The sequence below is a fragment of the Myotis yumanensis genome, unplaced genomic scaffold (assembly GCF_028538775.1).
Source record: "Myotis yumanensis isolate MYYU_CA2020_CCGP unplaced genomic scaffold, mMyoYum1.0.hap1 SCAF_14, whole genome shotgun sequence".
NCBI lineage: Eukaryota > Metazoa > Chordata > Mammalia > Chiroptera > Vespertilionidae > Myotis > Myotis yumanensis.
Window position 1 is genome coordinate 33,515,706 of NW_027223765.1, and position 17,179 is coordinate 33,532,884.

The following is a 17,179-nucleotide window of genomic DNA, read 5'->3' on the forward strand; positions in this document are numbered from 1 at the left end:
GTGTACTCTCGAGGGTACAGGTGTCAGCTGAGATGGGGGCAACTAGCGCGAATATGGCCCAGGTGTGCGTGTGAGGTCATTCAGTTGAGTGCTGGCGTACAGGTGCGCTTACCTAGGTGTGTGGGAGGGGTTCAGGTTGTGGTGTGGATGGGTACCTGCTGAAGAGAGCCAAAGGTGTATATATAGCTCAGGTGTGCACCTGGAGGTGGGTCATAGGCGGTGAGCACACGGCAAGCGAGTGTAAGTCTGACCAAAGGCCTTGGAGGGGAGGTGCCAGGGCCAGGGGGGTATGCCGGGGGTAGGACTGGCCCAGAGGCCCAGGAGGGAATGAGGAGGGGCCAGGCGTGGGGCACACCAGCTGGTGGGAAGGGGACCCAAGTGTCTGGAGCTGGGTTGGGGAGTGAGGGGGCGGGGAGGGGGCCAGGTTCGGGGCTCAGTGTGTGTGTTGAAGTTGTGTGGATGTGACATAAGGGTGCCGAGGGAATTTTGTGCAGTTCTCTCCAAGTAAGCGCACCAGCAAGGGGTCACTTCTTTAGGGGGCCCTGGGAAATGGAAGCCTGCACCCTTTCTACACTCTGCATCTGTGTCAGAGTCTGGGAGATCCATTTGAGCCCCAGGCTTTGCCACTGCCCCAGGAAGCCTCCGTTTCTCCTTCTGCAAACGCCAAGCTGACTCCTGGTGATTACAGAGCCCTTCTTGGGGCCAGGCCCCGGATTGCCCTGCCCCACTCCTTCTCTGTGGTCCTCAGGCTGTGGCAAGGATCTCATGAGCTTAATTATTCTCCCGTGGGTGTGCCCAAACGCTGGGGCTTACAGAAAATGCAGATTCCTTCTCTTATAGTCAGGCTCCCACGGCTGCCCACCACCCGGCTGGCTGGCTGCCCTGAAAATAAAGGTCACGGTGGGTGAGCAGGGCAGACTGTCCCAGGGAGCAGGGGCCAGCCAGATGAGGGCTGGCCGCCCAGCGCTGTGGTTGAGACATCCACCATTCCTCTTCCCAGAGCTACATACCCCAGTGGGCTGTGTTTGAGGGGTGAGTTTTGTTTATGGAGGTCTCAGGGCTAGGAGTGAGTGGGGCGTCGGCCCTACTCTATGGAAGGAAGACCTTGTTGGGGGACCAAAGCCTTTCCTCAACCTTTCCAGGCCCTGTATGTCCATCCGGGCCCTCGGCGAGTCTGTCCCCTTGGGCCTCCACAGCCTCCTCCCCCCCTCTGGCAGGAACCTTCCCAGTTCCTAAGGTCCATTATTTTCAGCCTGGCCTCGTGCAGTGACTCATTCTGTTGAAGGGGTCTGGGGCTTCCTTCTTTTTAGGGGGCAGGGCCTCTCCAAGGACACAGCCCCAGGGACAGAGTGGCCAAGGGCCTCCTGCTGACCCCAAGGTGAGGTGGGTTCTCAGCTCTCAGTCACTCGCCCTGTGTCCCCCGCATCCCTCTCCCTTTCCCCGTACCCAGCTATAGGCACAGGCCAGTGCCCCTGGGCAGCCTCTCCCAGATGTGTAAAATCAAGGCCCAGGGCGGGGGTGGGGAGGGTGGCCATTATTCTTGCTCCAGGCTGTTGCCAGCTCCCTAGTTATAGGTTAAGAATTTGGACTGCGCACCCTGGGTTCAAACCCTGCTCTGCCACTTCCCAGCCATGTGACTTTGGCAACGGACCTAACCTCTCCGTGCCTCCATTTCCTCATCTGTAAAGTGGGAATAATGAAAACAAATCTCTAAGGGCTAAATGAACTAATTAATGTGAAGCACTTATCTGGCACATAATAAGCACCTGGTAGAGAGAGGTATGCTGCTCTTGTTGCTATTACCCCAGGGGACAGTATTAACGTTAAGTCTGGGCTTGATCCTGAACAGCAAAGAGTGACCTGTTTTGGCTTCTTCTGCAGCAGAGATGACTCCACCCTCTCCCACCTCTAGAAACCTCAATAAACATTTCTAAACCTCTACTGGGTGCCCAGCCCTGTGCACTGGGGGACAAAGGTGACTTAGTTTCTGCTCTTGTGGATCATGCAGGGGAGCAGAGGACTGACGTGTAGCCAGGCTCTTAGAGCCGGAGGGATGAGGGAGCCGGGAGAGGGGCTTCTTGAGGGAGTGATATCAAAGCAGAGGTAGATGAGCAGGAGTTAGCCACCTGAGGCTGGCAGGAGAGGAGGGAAGGGTCCAGGCAGAGGGAACAGCCTATGCAAACACCTGCAGGTCGGATACAGCAAATGGGCTAGAGCAACTGAACGGAGTGGGGAGACGGGTGGGCCTGCAGGGTGCAGGTTGGCCGAATGATGGAATTGGGACTGTATCCTGGGGACATCGGGAGCCATGAAGGGTTTTAGCCAGAGGAGTGATATGACTTGAATGAGCATCTGCATGTCTTCCTCTGTGGAAAGGAAATGATAATAAAAGTACCTACTTTGCAGGTGGGAATTCCATGAGCTAATACTTGGGAAGCTCTTAGTAGAGTGGCTGGCACATGTGCTTGCAATTACTATGATTATTTTCATTTTATTTTTTATTAATGAAACATTTTTATTTTATATACATATTTTTGTTTATTGATGAGAGAGAGAGAGAGAGAAGAGAGACACTGATTTGTTGTTCCACGTATTTATGCATGCATTGGTTGAGTCTTACATGTGCCCTGACTGGGGATCAAACCAGCAACCTTGGCATATCGGCACGATGCTGTAACTAACTAAGCTCCCTGGCTGGTGCTTACTGTGATCATTTGTAACATAATTATTTTAGAAAGTCCCTAGGTGATTGGTGAGAAGGAAAGAGGAGAGACAGGGAGAGAGTAGTTGGGAGGCTGGTGCCATCTCCCAGGCAGGAGATGCACTCACTCATTCGCAGATATTTCTCCAACACTCACCGTGGTGGGCGCTGGGCGCAGCAGTGCAGGCAGCGGGCCAGGCCTTGTTCTGGGGACGTGATGGGCCATCGGGGGGCAGAGAAGGAAGCAGTGGGCTTGGGACAGATTTGGCTGCCAGGATGTAGCCCCAGAGGTGGGGACCGACAGGATGGAGGGGAAGGAAGCTGCCCAGTCTGGCCTGGCATCAGATGGAAGTTGGGCTAGGGGACAGCACCTTGTTCTTCCATCTGTTCTCCAAGGACATCTGACCTCCAGGCAAGGGAGGTGGCTTGGCCAGGCCTCTGGAAACTCAGCTTCCTGCAGTTGTGGGCTTTTTTGTTTTGTTTTGTTTTAATCCTCACCAGAGGATATGTTTTTATTGATATGTACTTATATTTATTTATTTAAATTGTTTTATTGTTGACAGTTTACAGATGTCTCCCACTTTCCCTGACCCCCCCCCTTCACTTTTTATTGATTTCTAGAGAGAGAGAGAGAGAGAGGAAGGGAGAGACCAGGGTTGCCTGAAATGCAGGTATGTGCCCTGACCGGGAATCAAACCTGCAACCTCTTGGCGTACGGGATGATGCTCCAACCAACTGAGCCACCTGGCCAGGGCCCACCGTTGTTTTGGGGTCTCTCAACCCCACAGCCTCAGTCGGGGTCATTTGGGGCAGGCTTTTTCCTCTGCTCTCCACCTTTAAGACAATGAAGTGTCAGCATCCACTGCCACCTTCCATCTGGGAATCTGGCAGAGAAGGGAGGAGCACTGAGGTGTGAGGTCAGAGGCGGGGAACCTCCGAGGGCCCCAGCTTTGTCCCTGATTGTTTTTGGCATATTTGGGGCTGTTGGGCTATTTTGATAAAATGGGAGTGAGGAGATTAGCCTTCCTTGCGTATAGCGTGGATTCCTTCCGTCACCTCATGTTTGAGGTGAAAGCAAGTTTGGGAAGTTGCCACAGCTATCAAGGGGGGAAACTGAGGTACAGGGTCACCCAGCAAGGCAAGGGCAGGCTGAGTCTTTAAAAAAAATACATATAAATATATATTGATTTCAGAGAGGAAGGGAGAGGGAGAGATAGAAACATCAGTGATGAAATCGAATCATTGATCGGCTGCCTCCTGCACGCTCCACACTAGTCGAGCCTGCAACCCAGGCATGTGCCCAGACCAAGAATCAAACTGTGACCTCCTGGTTCATAGGTGGATGCTCAACCACTGAGCTGGGTGAGGCTGAATCTTCCTTCCTTCCCCGAGCTCCCCCACTGTCACCTTTGAATGACCATAGTATTTGTGTTTTTAAATCAAAAAGAAAACTGACAGGGAAATGTCAATGCTGCATTTTCAAGGTGTCTTTTTATAGTAAAGGTGGAAAAAAACCCTCAGGCGGTTTTAAACTGGCATGTGGTGGGTGGGTGCTCATTGTCAAGAAGGCGTTTTCTGAACCAATTTAGGGGTTGAAATGCTGGGTGGAGGTGGAGGGAGACAGCTCCCAAGATGGGCTTTATACATGGAATTGGAATGGGGCTGGGAGTGAGCTCCCCGTGGCCAAGGGTATAAGCAGAGATACTTGGTAGGACTCAGGAGAAGGGGTTCCCATGAGGTTGGCCAGGATGACCTTCTAACCTAGAGAGATAGATAGGGCTTGGGCCAGAAGACTGTTACTATCTCTCCCCACCCTGGGAAAGTCATCCATTTTGATTCCCAGGTAGGTGAGGGTAAAGCTGATCTTGAGTTCTGTTCTCCTCCCTGTATGCTGTGTCATCTCTGGGTCTCATGGTTTCTCATTGTAAAACCGGCCAGTGTCTTCTGAGGATGTGGGCAGATTAAAATCTCACATGCAGTGCCCAAAAATGGCAGGCAGAGGAAAAGAGTACATCAGAGGAAAGTGTGTTCGGTGTGTGGAACAGCCAACTGGTCAGGGTGTGCTCAGAGGAGGGAGGATGCTTTAGAGCAGTGGTTCCCACCCTGTGGGTCGAGACCCCTTTGGTGGTCGAACGACCCTTTCACAGGGGTCGCCTAAGACCATCGGAAAACACATATTTGTAATTAGAAATAAATATTTCACAATATATAATTACATATTGTTTATGTGATTAATCACTATGCTTTAATTATGTTCAATTTATAACAATGAAAATACATCCTGCATATCAGATATTTACATTACGATTCATACCAGTAGCAAAATTACAGTTATGAAGTAGCAACGAAAATAATTTTATGGTTGGGGGTCACCACAACATGAGGAACTGTATTAAAGGGTCGCGGCATTAGGAAGGTTGAGAACCACTGCTTTAGAGGCTCACACAGACCCTAAAGGTGAGCAGGCATGGGCAAGATAGAAGGGTGAGGCAAGGGCAGGTCTAGAGCTGTGGTGATCCCAGCCAGCTCAGAGGCAGGAGGGCCTGGATTGAGATGAGTAGAGTGAGCCTGCTGTCACTACTGTTGCTGGGGGTAGGTGCTGAGCTTCTGATGTACCTGAGGGTGTGCGGAGGGTAGGTGCCCTCTTGGCTCTCTGGGGCTGAGCTCTGAGTTCTGAGCAGGGACACTGTGCCTGCCCTTCACGAACACCAATGCCTTTGATCTCACAGTCCCCCCGCCCGCCTCCCCGAGGCAGGAAGTGCTGTTATCCCCAGTTTACACGTGGGGAAACTGAGGCCCAGGACCACACAGCTGATCAGCAGTGTGACTGCAGAGTCCACGCTGGGTGATGGCGCTGTTAGTTGTGAGCTCTGTGGCAAGTTGTACAGTGGCACCCCCTCCCCCGCTCATGGAAATCTGGGTGTTGCCCTTCGTACAAAATCCCCTTCTGTGATAGCACCTCCATGCAGGCCCCAGATGGAGCTAGGACTGACGCTACAGTGACTCAGATCCAGAGTGGGGTGTGGCCGGCTGGGGCATCTGCAGAGGCCCGGCCATACGTTGGGGGCTATAGCTGATGGGGCCTCCTGCGGAAGTGGGGGAGGCAGGGGAACACCTGGTTGCATTCGGCTCTGGAAATAGGGTTGATCGCCTAGATTCTGGAAGGCGTGAGCCCCTGGCCTTTTGGGTGTGGGAATGAGGGATGTGGTCAATTTGAACGATGACTTGACACATCCCTTTCAACACCAACCCCAGCCCTACCCGGTACAGACCGTGCTGGGCACTGGGCCTCCCTGCAGGGCAGCACCTCACTGCCTGGCGTTGGCTAGGAGGTGGATGGAGGATCTGTCATGGCCCTGGCCATGACCACAGTAAGACCTGCCACACCCAGGCAGGCCCAGACAGGTGGGTGAGTGCTGGACCCTGGATGTCCCCATTGGTAAAGAGGGCTCGGCGAGGGAAGAAGGGGCGCCCTGGCGTTCAGTGTCTCCCAGGCCCTGTGTGAGTCGGTGTTGGTCCCTGCAGAACACCCTCGACGGGAGTTCATTTTGCCCTCCCACAGCTGCTGGTCTTCATGGAGAGTAAGGAAACAGGCCGGTTCCAAGTTCTGGTTGCTGCAGGGGGGAAGAGGTGGTGTGTATGGAAGGAGCATGAGGGCTGAGCCCCTGGGAACGAGGGGCTCCTTCCCCTGTCCGGACCTCTGTTTTCTGCTCTGAGTTGGGACATGGGGTGGCAAGGAAGCCCTCACTCTGTCACCAGAACGGCTGCCATCAGCATTATTATTATTCCTGTTGCTGTTTCTTGGGAACTTATTCTGTGTTGGGCACTCTACAAAGCACTTTACATGTAGTATACGTTTTAATACCCCCCCCCCCCCCCGAAACAGAATGAATGGTTATCCCCGATCTACAAAAAGGGGACACAGGCCCGGAGGGACACAGTGACTTGCCTGTGGTCACAGTGGGTAAAATGTGGAGCCGGTGCCTGGCCGCAGAGTCTGTGTTCCTCACCTTTAATCTCTGGGTCCTCTGAAAACACCGGCCAAAGGCATGTGTGAGCCAAAGGGCCCCTGACGTCCCAGTGGGAAGGGGTGAATGGGTCCATTTTAAAGGTGGAAAAACTGAGGCCCAGGGAAGTTCTGCTCCCACTGGGGCTGCTCTGGGAGTAGTGAGAGCTTTCTAGTGGGGCCTGTGGAACTGCCAAACCCCAGTACCCAGCATGGTCCCAAGCAGGGGTCAGGCCCCCCCACCCCCACCCCCTGGGGCCCCTGTTCCCCAGGACTGCAGCTACCTTCACCTACCAGAGCCCAACACCTCCTGGGCAGCATCTCCTACCTGTCTGTCCTGCTGGTGGAGGATGCTCTGAAGTGTGGCAGTAAGGTGGGGTGTGGGGGGGAGAGGCTCAGCTTTGTTACATGGCAGCCCCCGAAAGGAATGAATCAGACCCTGTCCCTACTCTCCAGGAACGCCCCCCTCCTCAGATGGTCAGGGAGGAGATCATGACAAAAGACATGCTGTAGCCAAAGCCACACACTGACCAGCCTCATCTGGGGAAGTCAGGGAGGGCTTCCTGGAAGAAGGTGACGTTGGAGCAGGACTTTGACAGATGGGGCTGGGGAAGGCATTCCAGGCAGAGGACACAGCAGGGGCAGAGGCCCAGAGATGTGGTAGAACGTGGCTTGGGTAACAGGCAGAGATGAAACTGGGAGTGTGTGGAGTCTGGGGTGTAGGCCAAGGATTTGGACACTGTCCTGTGGGCTGTGGAGAGCCAGCAAGGGTTTGGGAAGAGCGAGACAGTTGATCTGTTTCTAGAAGGGACCGTGGGTGCGAGCCCCGAATTAGTGCTGCCAGGTGCTGGCAGAAGCAGGAGGCTCTCTCTCAGAGCCCGCCCCTGCCGCTGGACCAGGTGACTCCCCAGGGCCAGCTCTGACAACGGTGTGGGGATTGCCATGGAAACCAGCAGGTCTCCACATGGGGACAGGCCTGGAAAGTCCCCTGGCGCCAGCCACGTGGATTTGGATCCTGGCTACTACCCCTAGAGCGAGACTGTTTTCTTCCTTCCAAAGCCCGTGTTTGGGCCAGGGCCATCCAGACGGGCCTTGCACTGCCCACTCTCCTGCTAATACTCCATGCCACCTGGATCCGCCCATCTCTGGGCCCGTGTGGCTCGCCCCGCCCACTCCACTGTCCTTTACCCTGAAATATAATAAATCACGTGCTGGAGGAGGGAGGAAGCTGTAAGCTCCATTACGAGGTTCCGTGAGGCCCCAGTGGGGCGTTAATCATATAGCACTTTCTGCTCTGATCGGTCAATAATGGGGGGGCAGTGGGCAGAAGCCTCCAAGTGGAAGCCAGGCCCGGGAAAGGAGCTAAAGGGGGATCAGCACCACCCCCGCCCCCGAAGCCCCTCTCAGGATGCGTCCACCGTCTGTGTTTGAGCCTCCAGAAGTGGACATTTCCCTGATGGGCCTCAGTTTCCCCAGCTTGCAACCCAGGGCATTTCCAGCTCCAAGTAGCCACGCTCCCAGCAGCTGTGGGCAACGCCCGACAGAGCAGCTGATGACAGGCTGTGGTGAAGGGCCAGGACTCTGGAGCTTGCCTGCCTGGTGTGAAGCTCCCATCTAGACATAATGGCTGTGTGACTTGGGGCAAATCCCTGCACCTCTCTGTGCCCCAGTTACCTTTGCTGTAAAGTAGCATCCACGCGTCAGGGTGTGGTGAGGGTTCAGTGAGGTTATGCAGGCCCAGATCTGCGCACAAAGTAAACAGTAGCTGATTATTATTGTCGTGTTGTTGATACTACTGTATTGTTATTCCTAGAAGCTGTCACTTCCCAACTAGGGGTTGGTCCCTGAACTGGGATCTGGTCAACCAGAGAGAGGGACCCACGTGTCACCTCCATGTCTCCAGCACCTGAGACTTGGCCCAGGGATGTTTGCTGGGGTCCCCAAGCCAGCCCTGTCCCCTCAGCTGCGCCCACAGCAATTGTACAGTGACTCTGGGACCCAGGCCAGCACCCTCTGGGGAGGAGAGTGTGAGTTCCAGTCTTTAGGGCCCTGGAGCCCCAGGAGGAGGAAGGCAGCCTGTGCCGGAGAGGCAGCCTCGGCTCTCAGCTTCTCCTGGCCTGCACCCCCTTCGGGGAAGAAGCTGGGACAGAACTGTTCCGGGTAAGGAAGGGCCAGCGCCACTGCACTGCCACCCCGCCCCCATTAGAGCTGGTGGGAGGGAGGGACTTCTCACTGGGGCCAGAGAAGAGTCGCTGGCTGCCCGTCCCACACTGTGCTCCTCTGGGACCCTGGGGGGAGGGCTGGAAACGGGGCCAGGCTGGGCTGGAATGAGAAACAGCTTCAAGAAGGGGGAGCGGAGTGTCTGGGGGGGTGGAGGGGGGCACGTCCAGCTAACAAAACAATGGCTGCTTGAGTCAGCGGCTGTGGCCTTCGTTCCCAGGCGGGCCCTGAGTGGAGCAGGCCCGGCCCGGCTCCCAACATCCGGCGGGACTGCCGACCCCGCCTCACATGCTTCACTTTGGGAAGTGGGAGAGCGGCTCCTCCTGGGGGCTCCCCACGCCTCAGGCGTCCCCGAGCGTCTGCCCAGTGGCCTGCAGAGCCACCTGGGAACGTTTGTTACGGTGTTGCTGTTACTGTCCCCACTTTACAGATGAGGAGACTGAGGCTCAGAGAGAATGGGGCACCCCGCCGTGTTAAGAGCCATGAAGCTTGGCACATTAGGGGCCTCGGCTTCTGTCTGTGCGGGGGACACAGCAAGAGTGTGTGGGCCCCCTGCTCCCATCCCCATCCCAGGACAGCCAGGCCTCTGACCTCAGCCTGGGGGCTGTCCCTCCAGACTGTGTCCGGCCCCTCCGCAGGCCCCGGCGTGTTTGGGGGTGGGTGGACACTTGTGTTCAGGGCAGCCTGGCCAGCTGGCTCACACAGCCCTTCTTGATGGTGCCCAGTTGGCCTGGATGACCTCAGGGCCCTGGGCCTGGGTGACCTGCCTCCTCCAGAGAGGGGATTGGGGAGACCACGGCCGGCTTCTCAAGCTCCAGGAGGGTCTGCGTGAACTGCTGTGGCCGTTGCCATTGGCCAGTTCACCCTCCTGATTCAGGCAGCCGGGGACAAGGTGGGGAATCGCTGCGCTGTGTGTTCTGCGGGAGCCTCTGCCCCTCTGTGTGCCTTCGTTTCCCCCCTCCATGGCTTTTGCTCTCCAGCTCAGGGCCAGGCCCCCTATTGTTCTCTGGCCTGTTGGCCATCCTCTCCAGCCCTGGCCCATCCAGGAAGCGGGCGTCTTGATCACCCACAGGGAGGTGCTGGTATTTCCTCTCTGGGCAGCAGGCAGCTTCCTCCTTGGCATGGGGGCCATTGCGAGAGGCCCCCCAGGATGGAGTCCATTCTGACCTCTCCCAGGGCCAGCAAACAGTCGCCCAGAGCTCTTTCCATGCCTCCGTTTATCCTCCGTGCAGGTGTCAGCTCAGTGGACTCCTAGCCCAGTAGGTACAGTGTCCAGAGAGGCCCCACAGACTGAAGGGGGAGGGAGGAGTTTGGGTTTGAGAATCATAGGTGTGCCTTCAAATCCTGACCTGACCACGTGTCCTTGGGTGACCTTGAGGACACTTCCCCCTTTGACCTCAGCACTTCTGAAGAAGTATGGGGGAGGATTACTCAGCTGGGCTTTGCAGGAAGCAACAATCCAGGCCTTTTTGTCTGGGCCTGGCTTTTGAGGCCCCCATTACATTGCACCTCCTGGTCCCTGTTGGCTCCCTCCCCGCTGCTCCTTGTCTCTGGGGCATGTCCTGGCTGCTCCTCAGCTGTCCACGCTGAGGGAGAAGGAGCGGCCGGGACAGGAGGTCGAGGGAAACAGAGGGGCTGGCCAGACCCAGTAAGACCTTGAGGGCCCAGGAGCAAAGTTTGGGTTTATGTCGAGGGCACTGGGGATCCATTGAAGGCTGTTGAGCTGTGGTGGGGGTACAGCCTGTTTGGGGTTTGTTTGTCCTTTTTTTTTTTTTTTTTTTTTTTTTATATATTTTATTGATTTTTTACAGAGAGGAAGGGAGAGAGACAGAGAGTCAGAAACATCGATGAGAGAGACATCGATCAGCTGCCTCCTGCACATCTCCCACCGGGGATGTGCCTGCAACCCAGGTACATGCCCTTGACCGGAATCGAACCTGGGACCCTTCAGTCCGCAGGCCGACGCTCTATCCACTGAGCCAAACCGGTTTTGGCTTGTTTGTCTTTTTTATTTTTTTTTATTTTTTTTTATTTTTTTTTATTTTTTTTTTTTTTTAAATATATTTTATTGATTTTTCACAGAGAGGAAGGGAGAGAGACAGAGAGCCAGAAACATAGACCAGCTGCCTCCTGCACATCTCCTACTGGGGATGTGCCAGCAACCCAGGTACATGCCCCTGACCGGAATCGAACCTGGGACCTTTCAGTCCGCAGGCCGACGCTCTATCCACTGAGCCAAACCGGTCCCGGCTGTTTGTCTTTTTTAAATAAACTTTTTATTTTGGAATAATTTTAGATTTACAGGAAAGTTACACAGATAGTTCCTACATACCCTTCCCTCAGTTTCCCCCATTGCTAAGGTCTTCCATTACCATAGGACATTTGTCTAAACACAGGTAATTTGCTCTCAGCTAAACTCCAGATTTTACTCCACAAACATCCTTTTACTTTTCCAAGCCCCCCACCCCCCTTTGCATTTAGTGCTTCGTAGTTTGAAAGGTTCCTTTTGGCTGCTGTGGAGGGTGAGTGGGAGGTGCCCACTTAGCCCCAGCCCAGGAGAGGTGAGCAGAGGGCCATCTGTAGTCTGCCCCTTAATACCCCAAAGTGTGCTTTCCGCTCCTGGCAGTGAAACCTCACTTGCCTAAGATCACAGTTCAATAACAATAAAAAACTTGAGGCAGGAAGATATACAAAGTCCCAACAGCCGGTGTAGTCTCTACCTGGGACGGAACCACGGGGTCTTGCAGCCTGCCATGGTGCCCACCATCGCCGCCTCATCCTCCTCAGAGCGCCACCTGCGGTGGGACTGAGGTTTGGTGGGGTCTGCGGGCAGGATGTGGGAGGCCTGAGAAGCGAGGCTCTTGAAGCTCTTACTCCAACTGGCTTCCTGGGGAGAGAAAGTCAACACAATTACAGCTGGTAGTGAAATCGATATGTCAGAGTTTTAATGGGAGAGTGGGCAGAGCTGAGCTTTGGCACCAGGAGGCAGCTAGCCGGAGGGGTCAGGGAGCGTCCTGCTCTCAGAAAAGAGCTGAGACCAGGGGCTGCTGCTCGTCCCATTTTAGAGAGGGGTAAACGGAAGTTCTTAGAGGAGTCAACACTAGCCGCCAGGTGTTGTCTGGGCCTGGACACCTGCCTCCCCTGCGTGGCCACACGTAGAGTAGGCGTACGATTGACCCATGGTTTTCCCTTCGTTCTCCAGCACTCAGCCTGGCAGTGTTGCTCTCAGTCTCCCTGCTGGGAAGGGAGCAGGCCAATGCAGTTGTTCACACTTTAGTCAGAATTAGTTTTCTTTCTTTAGTAAATACTCACCCCAGAGCTCAGTCTCTGCCCTGGAGAAGCTCATGCACAGGCTACCGTGATAAATGAAGGGGGTGACGGGCACGGAGCCTTCACCGAGGAAGGGGGGTTGTTTGGAGTCACACTTCGAAGGCTGGCTAAAAACTTACTGGCTGGGCACGCCTGGCAAAGGGAACCGCGGGGTGAAGACAAGGACTGAGCGGCTCTTAGATGCGGAAAGGGCACTGGCCGCTGAGGAAACAGCATTGCGAAGGTTCAGGAGCCCCGGAGAGGAAATGTGCCCCCATTTGAGGAACTGCAGAGACTGGTGTCTCGCCGCAGAGGGTGGGGCACAGGGAAGAAGTGAGACTGGAGGCCTGACCAGTTGGCAAGACCCAGATCACAGAGGCCTTGGGTTCCAGGCTTGATACTGAGGACAGCTGGGAGCCAGAGCAAGGTTGGACTCCGGGGAGGGCTGGCCAGTTTTGCTCTTGGAAAGGTGACCTTTGTGGGTCGCAGGGAGCTGCTGGGACAGTGCAGCCCCCCCCCCCCACCGCCGGGGGAATTACTGTTTCTGACAGGCCCGCGCGGAGTGAGACTTGAAGGGAGGCGGGTGCTAATGAAGGAGTTCCAAGCAGTGTCATCTGGTCAGAGGGGTATTTTGGGCCCGTGGAGCCGGCCTCCCCAGGAGACCAAGTTTGGCTGAGGCCACACTTGGGACAGCTGCCTGGTCCCCAAGCCTGCTGTCCCCGTTTTCCGGGCCGGCAGCCCCTCCCCCAACAGGGGAGGCATTTCCCGCTTCCATTCTTGAGCCAGTTCAAAGCCTTGTGATTTCCCCTGGCGGTTAGGGCGGCCGATGGGTTACTTCTCCTTTAAAAATTTTTTTTTTAAATTTTATTTTTAGGATGAGGAAAAAAAAGTTGGAGCAAAGGCTTTTTAGAAAATTCCTTCGGCACAGAATTAATGGCTTGTGAACGTCAGGACAGGCAGGCAAGAGCCGAATTCCCAGCACGCTCCCCCCTCATCGTCTCTGTTGCCCTGGCCCACAAATCACCCGGAGCTGGGCGCCTGTCCGGCTTTTCCCAGGACCCCCCGCCCGGGCTGGCCGGGACCCCCCCATCGCAGGGCCCAGGGCAGGAAACCTCAGAGGTGACCGCGGGGCCTCAGGTCTTCCTTCCTTCCCAGACTCCCGGAGCTCAGGGAGGAAGGTCACGCCCTCTGGGCAAAGGTTTGCCATTTTAATTTTAAAACAACTTATTGTTTAATGATGCAAGTAATCCATATTCAGTGAAGAAAAGTTATGTAACCCCGAGGGAGAGCGTCCCTCCAGGCCTGAGTGCAGACACAGCCCGTTCGCCCCCTCCCTGCAGCTGCGGGGTGGCTCAGGGGGGCCTGGCTGGGGTAGGCAGCTGGGGAGGAGGTGCAGTGCCCCCTCTCCAGGGCTGCCCCAGCTCGGCACTCACACACTCACACAGGACCGAGTGGGGCAGAGCAGGACTGAAGCCGAGGGACGAGAGGGAGCCAATTACAGCTGACCCCTGAACAATGCGGGCTTGAACCACATGGGTCCACTTACAGGCGGCTTTTAAAAAACGTACAGTTGGCCCTCTGTATCCTCATGTTTTGCATCCACAGATTCAACCAAGCACGGATCAGAAACACTGCTTTGCATCTGTGTTTGGGAGTGCGTGGATGTGGAGGGCAGGCTGTGCGCATTATTCTGTGATGTTTTATGTCAGGGACTTGAGCATCCTCAGGTTTTGGACACCTAGGGACAACTCGGGGAGTCAGAAGTCATACGCGGATTTCCACCTGCACAGGGGGGCAGCGCCCCTAACCCCTGTGTTGTTCAAGGGCCAACTGTATATGACAACCCGGGGAATGGCACCTCGGGCAGAGGGAACAGCAAGGGCAAAGGCCCTGGGCAGGACCCAGCCTGGAATGTGTGAGAAATAAATGAGGCCAGTGTGGCTGAAGTGGACGGGTGAGGGGAGGAGGGTATGGAATGGGCTTGAAGGTCCCAGGGGCCTGATGGGAGGGAGGATTTAGGATTCAGGGTTTATTCTGTAAGTCACCAATAGAGGGTTTTAAACGGGGAAGACCTGCTTTGCATTTTAAAGGGCTCACTTGGCTGCTATGTTCTGGGGAAATGTGGGGGACGAAGGGCCTCCTGTATGAGAGAATGGCCGCCTTACCCTTAAGGGGTCGGAGGGAGTCAGGTTCAAACGCTTTTTAAAATATATATATATATATATATTTTATTGATTTTTTTACAGAGAGGAAGGGAGAGGGATAGTTAGAAACATCGATGAGAGAGAATCATTGATCAGCTGCCTCCTGCACGCCCCCTACTGGGGATGTGCCCGCAACCAAGGTTACATGCCCTTGATAGGAATCGAACCTGGGACCCTTGAGTCCGCAGGCCGACGCTCTATCCACTGAGCCAAACCGGTTAGGGCGGTTCAAACGCTTTTGAGGTAGACATGATTTGCCCGATTCCACTTTATAACAATTGTAGTGACGATCATATCAGAAACAGCAATAGTATCAGCTAACACTCTGAGCATTGACCATAGGCCAAACCTGCTGGGAGTGCTTTTCAATGAATTATCTCATCCCAGCCCCTAGGAGGGAGGTGCTAGAGATGCACCCATTTTATAGCTGAGTATACTGAGGCTCGGAGAAGTGACTTGCTCAGGTCACCTCCAGCCATCCCACGGAAGACTACCCCACTCATGGGTTCTTGCCCAGGGCACCTCAGCCCCACCCCATCTCTAGACTCCGGGCTCAACCTCTCAGGGTTCTGCTGGGAAACAGCCCTTGCCTAGAAGCCCATGCGGCCACAACTATGTTTATTTGCTCAAGGACAGAAGGACCCAGTATTTATTGTTTTCTTTTGAAAACTAGTTGAGCTTTTGTGCAAACATCACACAGGCACATAGTCAATGGCTTAGGTTTGCAAAAAGCACAGATAAGCAAAAAAAAACAAGCCTCCCTAAGCTGTACCTGAAAGCCAGTTTCAATGCTATGTTCTGGTGACCTTCTGAGTCCCTGTTCCGAGCCTCTGAAGCCCACACCCTGGCCTCTGGGGGCCAGTGTGAGTTCAAGTCTGCTGTCGGTTTCAGTCTGTGGCATTGCAGCTGGTGATCTCGAGCCTCAGTTTCCTCATCTGTGACGTGTGGCCTCAGAGGGCCTCCGGGTTTCAGGGAATTGATGTCTGTTCCCAGCAAACCTGACATGGTTACTGTCATGACTTTTACTTTGTTGTTTATGCATCTGTTTTACCAAAATGGCTCTGACATCCCGTGAATTTTTCAACCAGATGCCCTTCTGTCATAATCAGTGCAGGTGTGTGTGTGTGTGTGTGGCACTAAGGGGCGGGAGTGGCTTTTCGGGGCGATGTGCCGTCATTTATGTAGTTTCCGGCTGGGTCCTGTCAGATAGGAGGTGGTGTCCCCCATCCGGTCTTCTGAACTGCGCTTGTATCTGCATCCTTGTGGATGTGCACAGTCATCTTCTCAAAGGCGCTTCCTGGGATCTGCTTTGTATTTTTGGAAACTTTGAAAGGACCACCTAGACCTGGAGAAGGATGGGAAAGGTGGGGGCAAGTCCGGGAAACGGCGGGGCACGGGCATCAGAAGCCGCAGCCGCCATGCTCCTGTGAGGTGGGGCTGGTTTGCTACCCAGGGTGGCACTGGACTGATCCGGGTGGTGGGACTGGGGGTTTGGAGGCATCTAGCCTTGATTTGCCCATCAGTAATGTGGGTAGATGAGGGGATGTGTGCTTGAGGGGAGGGGAGGCCTCAACCTGGAGTCCTGTGAGCTGCTGGGAGTTGGAGGTGGTACTGGGGCCAGAGCAGGGGGCCTGGGAGGAGGGTACCCCATGGTTGCTGTGGGGACATAGCTGAGGCAGAGGATGGGTCTGGTGTGGGCTTCTCTGCTTTGCCAGGCTGTGACCAGCCAGGAGGAGCAGCCTGTTATTACAAGGGCATGAGGGTATGTAAGGCTCCCCCTTTCCCAACCTCCCCGCCCCCTGCACACTGACCTGTCCCTTTACCAGCCCTTCTTACCCCATCCACAACTCCTCCAAAATGGCTCCTCTGGACCTGAAACATCATCTGGGGGAAATTTTGTGTCTAAAGCCAAGGTCAGGGGTCAGTCTGGGGTCGGGGGCGGGACCCTGCTCGTATTAGGGTCTCAGCCCAGAGCTGGGCCTATAAAGCAGAAGCAAGACTTTATAGCTCCGATGCTGAGCCCGGAGATGCACACCGTGCGGGCAGGGAGCGGGAGAAGGTTCTGGGGCCGAGGTCTGATGTGCTGCTTCTCTTCCAGCTGCAGCCAGAGCAGTTGGACTGTGGAGCCGCCCACCTGCAGCACCCGCTGTCCATCCTGCAGCCCCTGAAGGCCACGCCCGTGTTCCGAGCCCCGGGCCTCTCCTCCGTGGCCGTGGCCAGTGTCAGCAACTACACGGTGGTCTTCCTGGGCACAGCCAGTGGGCGGCTGCTCAAGGTGAGGCTGGGGGAGGAGGCCGAGGTCCAATATTAGCCGTCATGTCCTCCGATTTGCCTAGCGCTTCAGTTCACAGAGCGTTTCCACATCTGTTCCTTCCCCTCCCGCTATGACAGCAAGTGCCCTGTCGTGCAGAGAAGGGAACCTGCTGCCAGGGGCCAGCCCTTCCCTCCGTGTCTGCGCCGGGGCTTTGAGGCCGTGGAGCTGCGGCCAAGTCTCAGCTCTGCCACTTTCAGGCTGTTTGACCTGGGGCAACGTAGTTCCTTTTTCTGGGCCTCACTGGCTCCATCTGTGAAGGGCTGTCAGCCCTGCCTCTTGAGACACTTGTGGGGCTTTGATGGGGGAAGGACACCACCTGGCAAGTGGGGACTGTCATCCCAGTTCCCCTCACCCCCACCACCAAGGTGACTGGTTTCCAGAGGCAATCACACCCGGCCTGAGGTTTCTGGAGCTGGGAAGGTGAG

General features: G+C 55.3%; 1 protein-coding gene across 1 annotated transcript in view; it reads left to right on the top strand.

The window, feature by feature from the left end:
- PLXND1 (plexin D1) overlaps nucleotides 1-17,179 on the top strand; it is a 55,128-nt gene that overhangs the window by 1,480 nt on the left and 36,469 nt on the right. Inside the window, exon 2 of the mRNA XM_070433589.1 lies at nucleotides 16,539-16,715. Coding sequence (XP_070289690.1) covers nucleotides 16,539-16,715 — 177 coding nt within the window. The remainder of the gene's footprint in view (nucleotides 1-16,538; nucleotides 16,716-17,179) is intronic.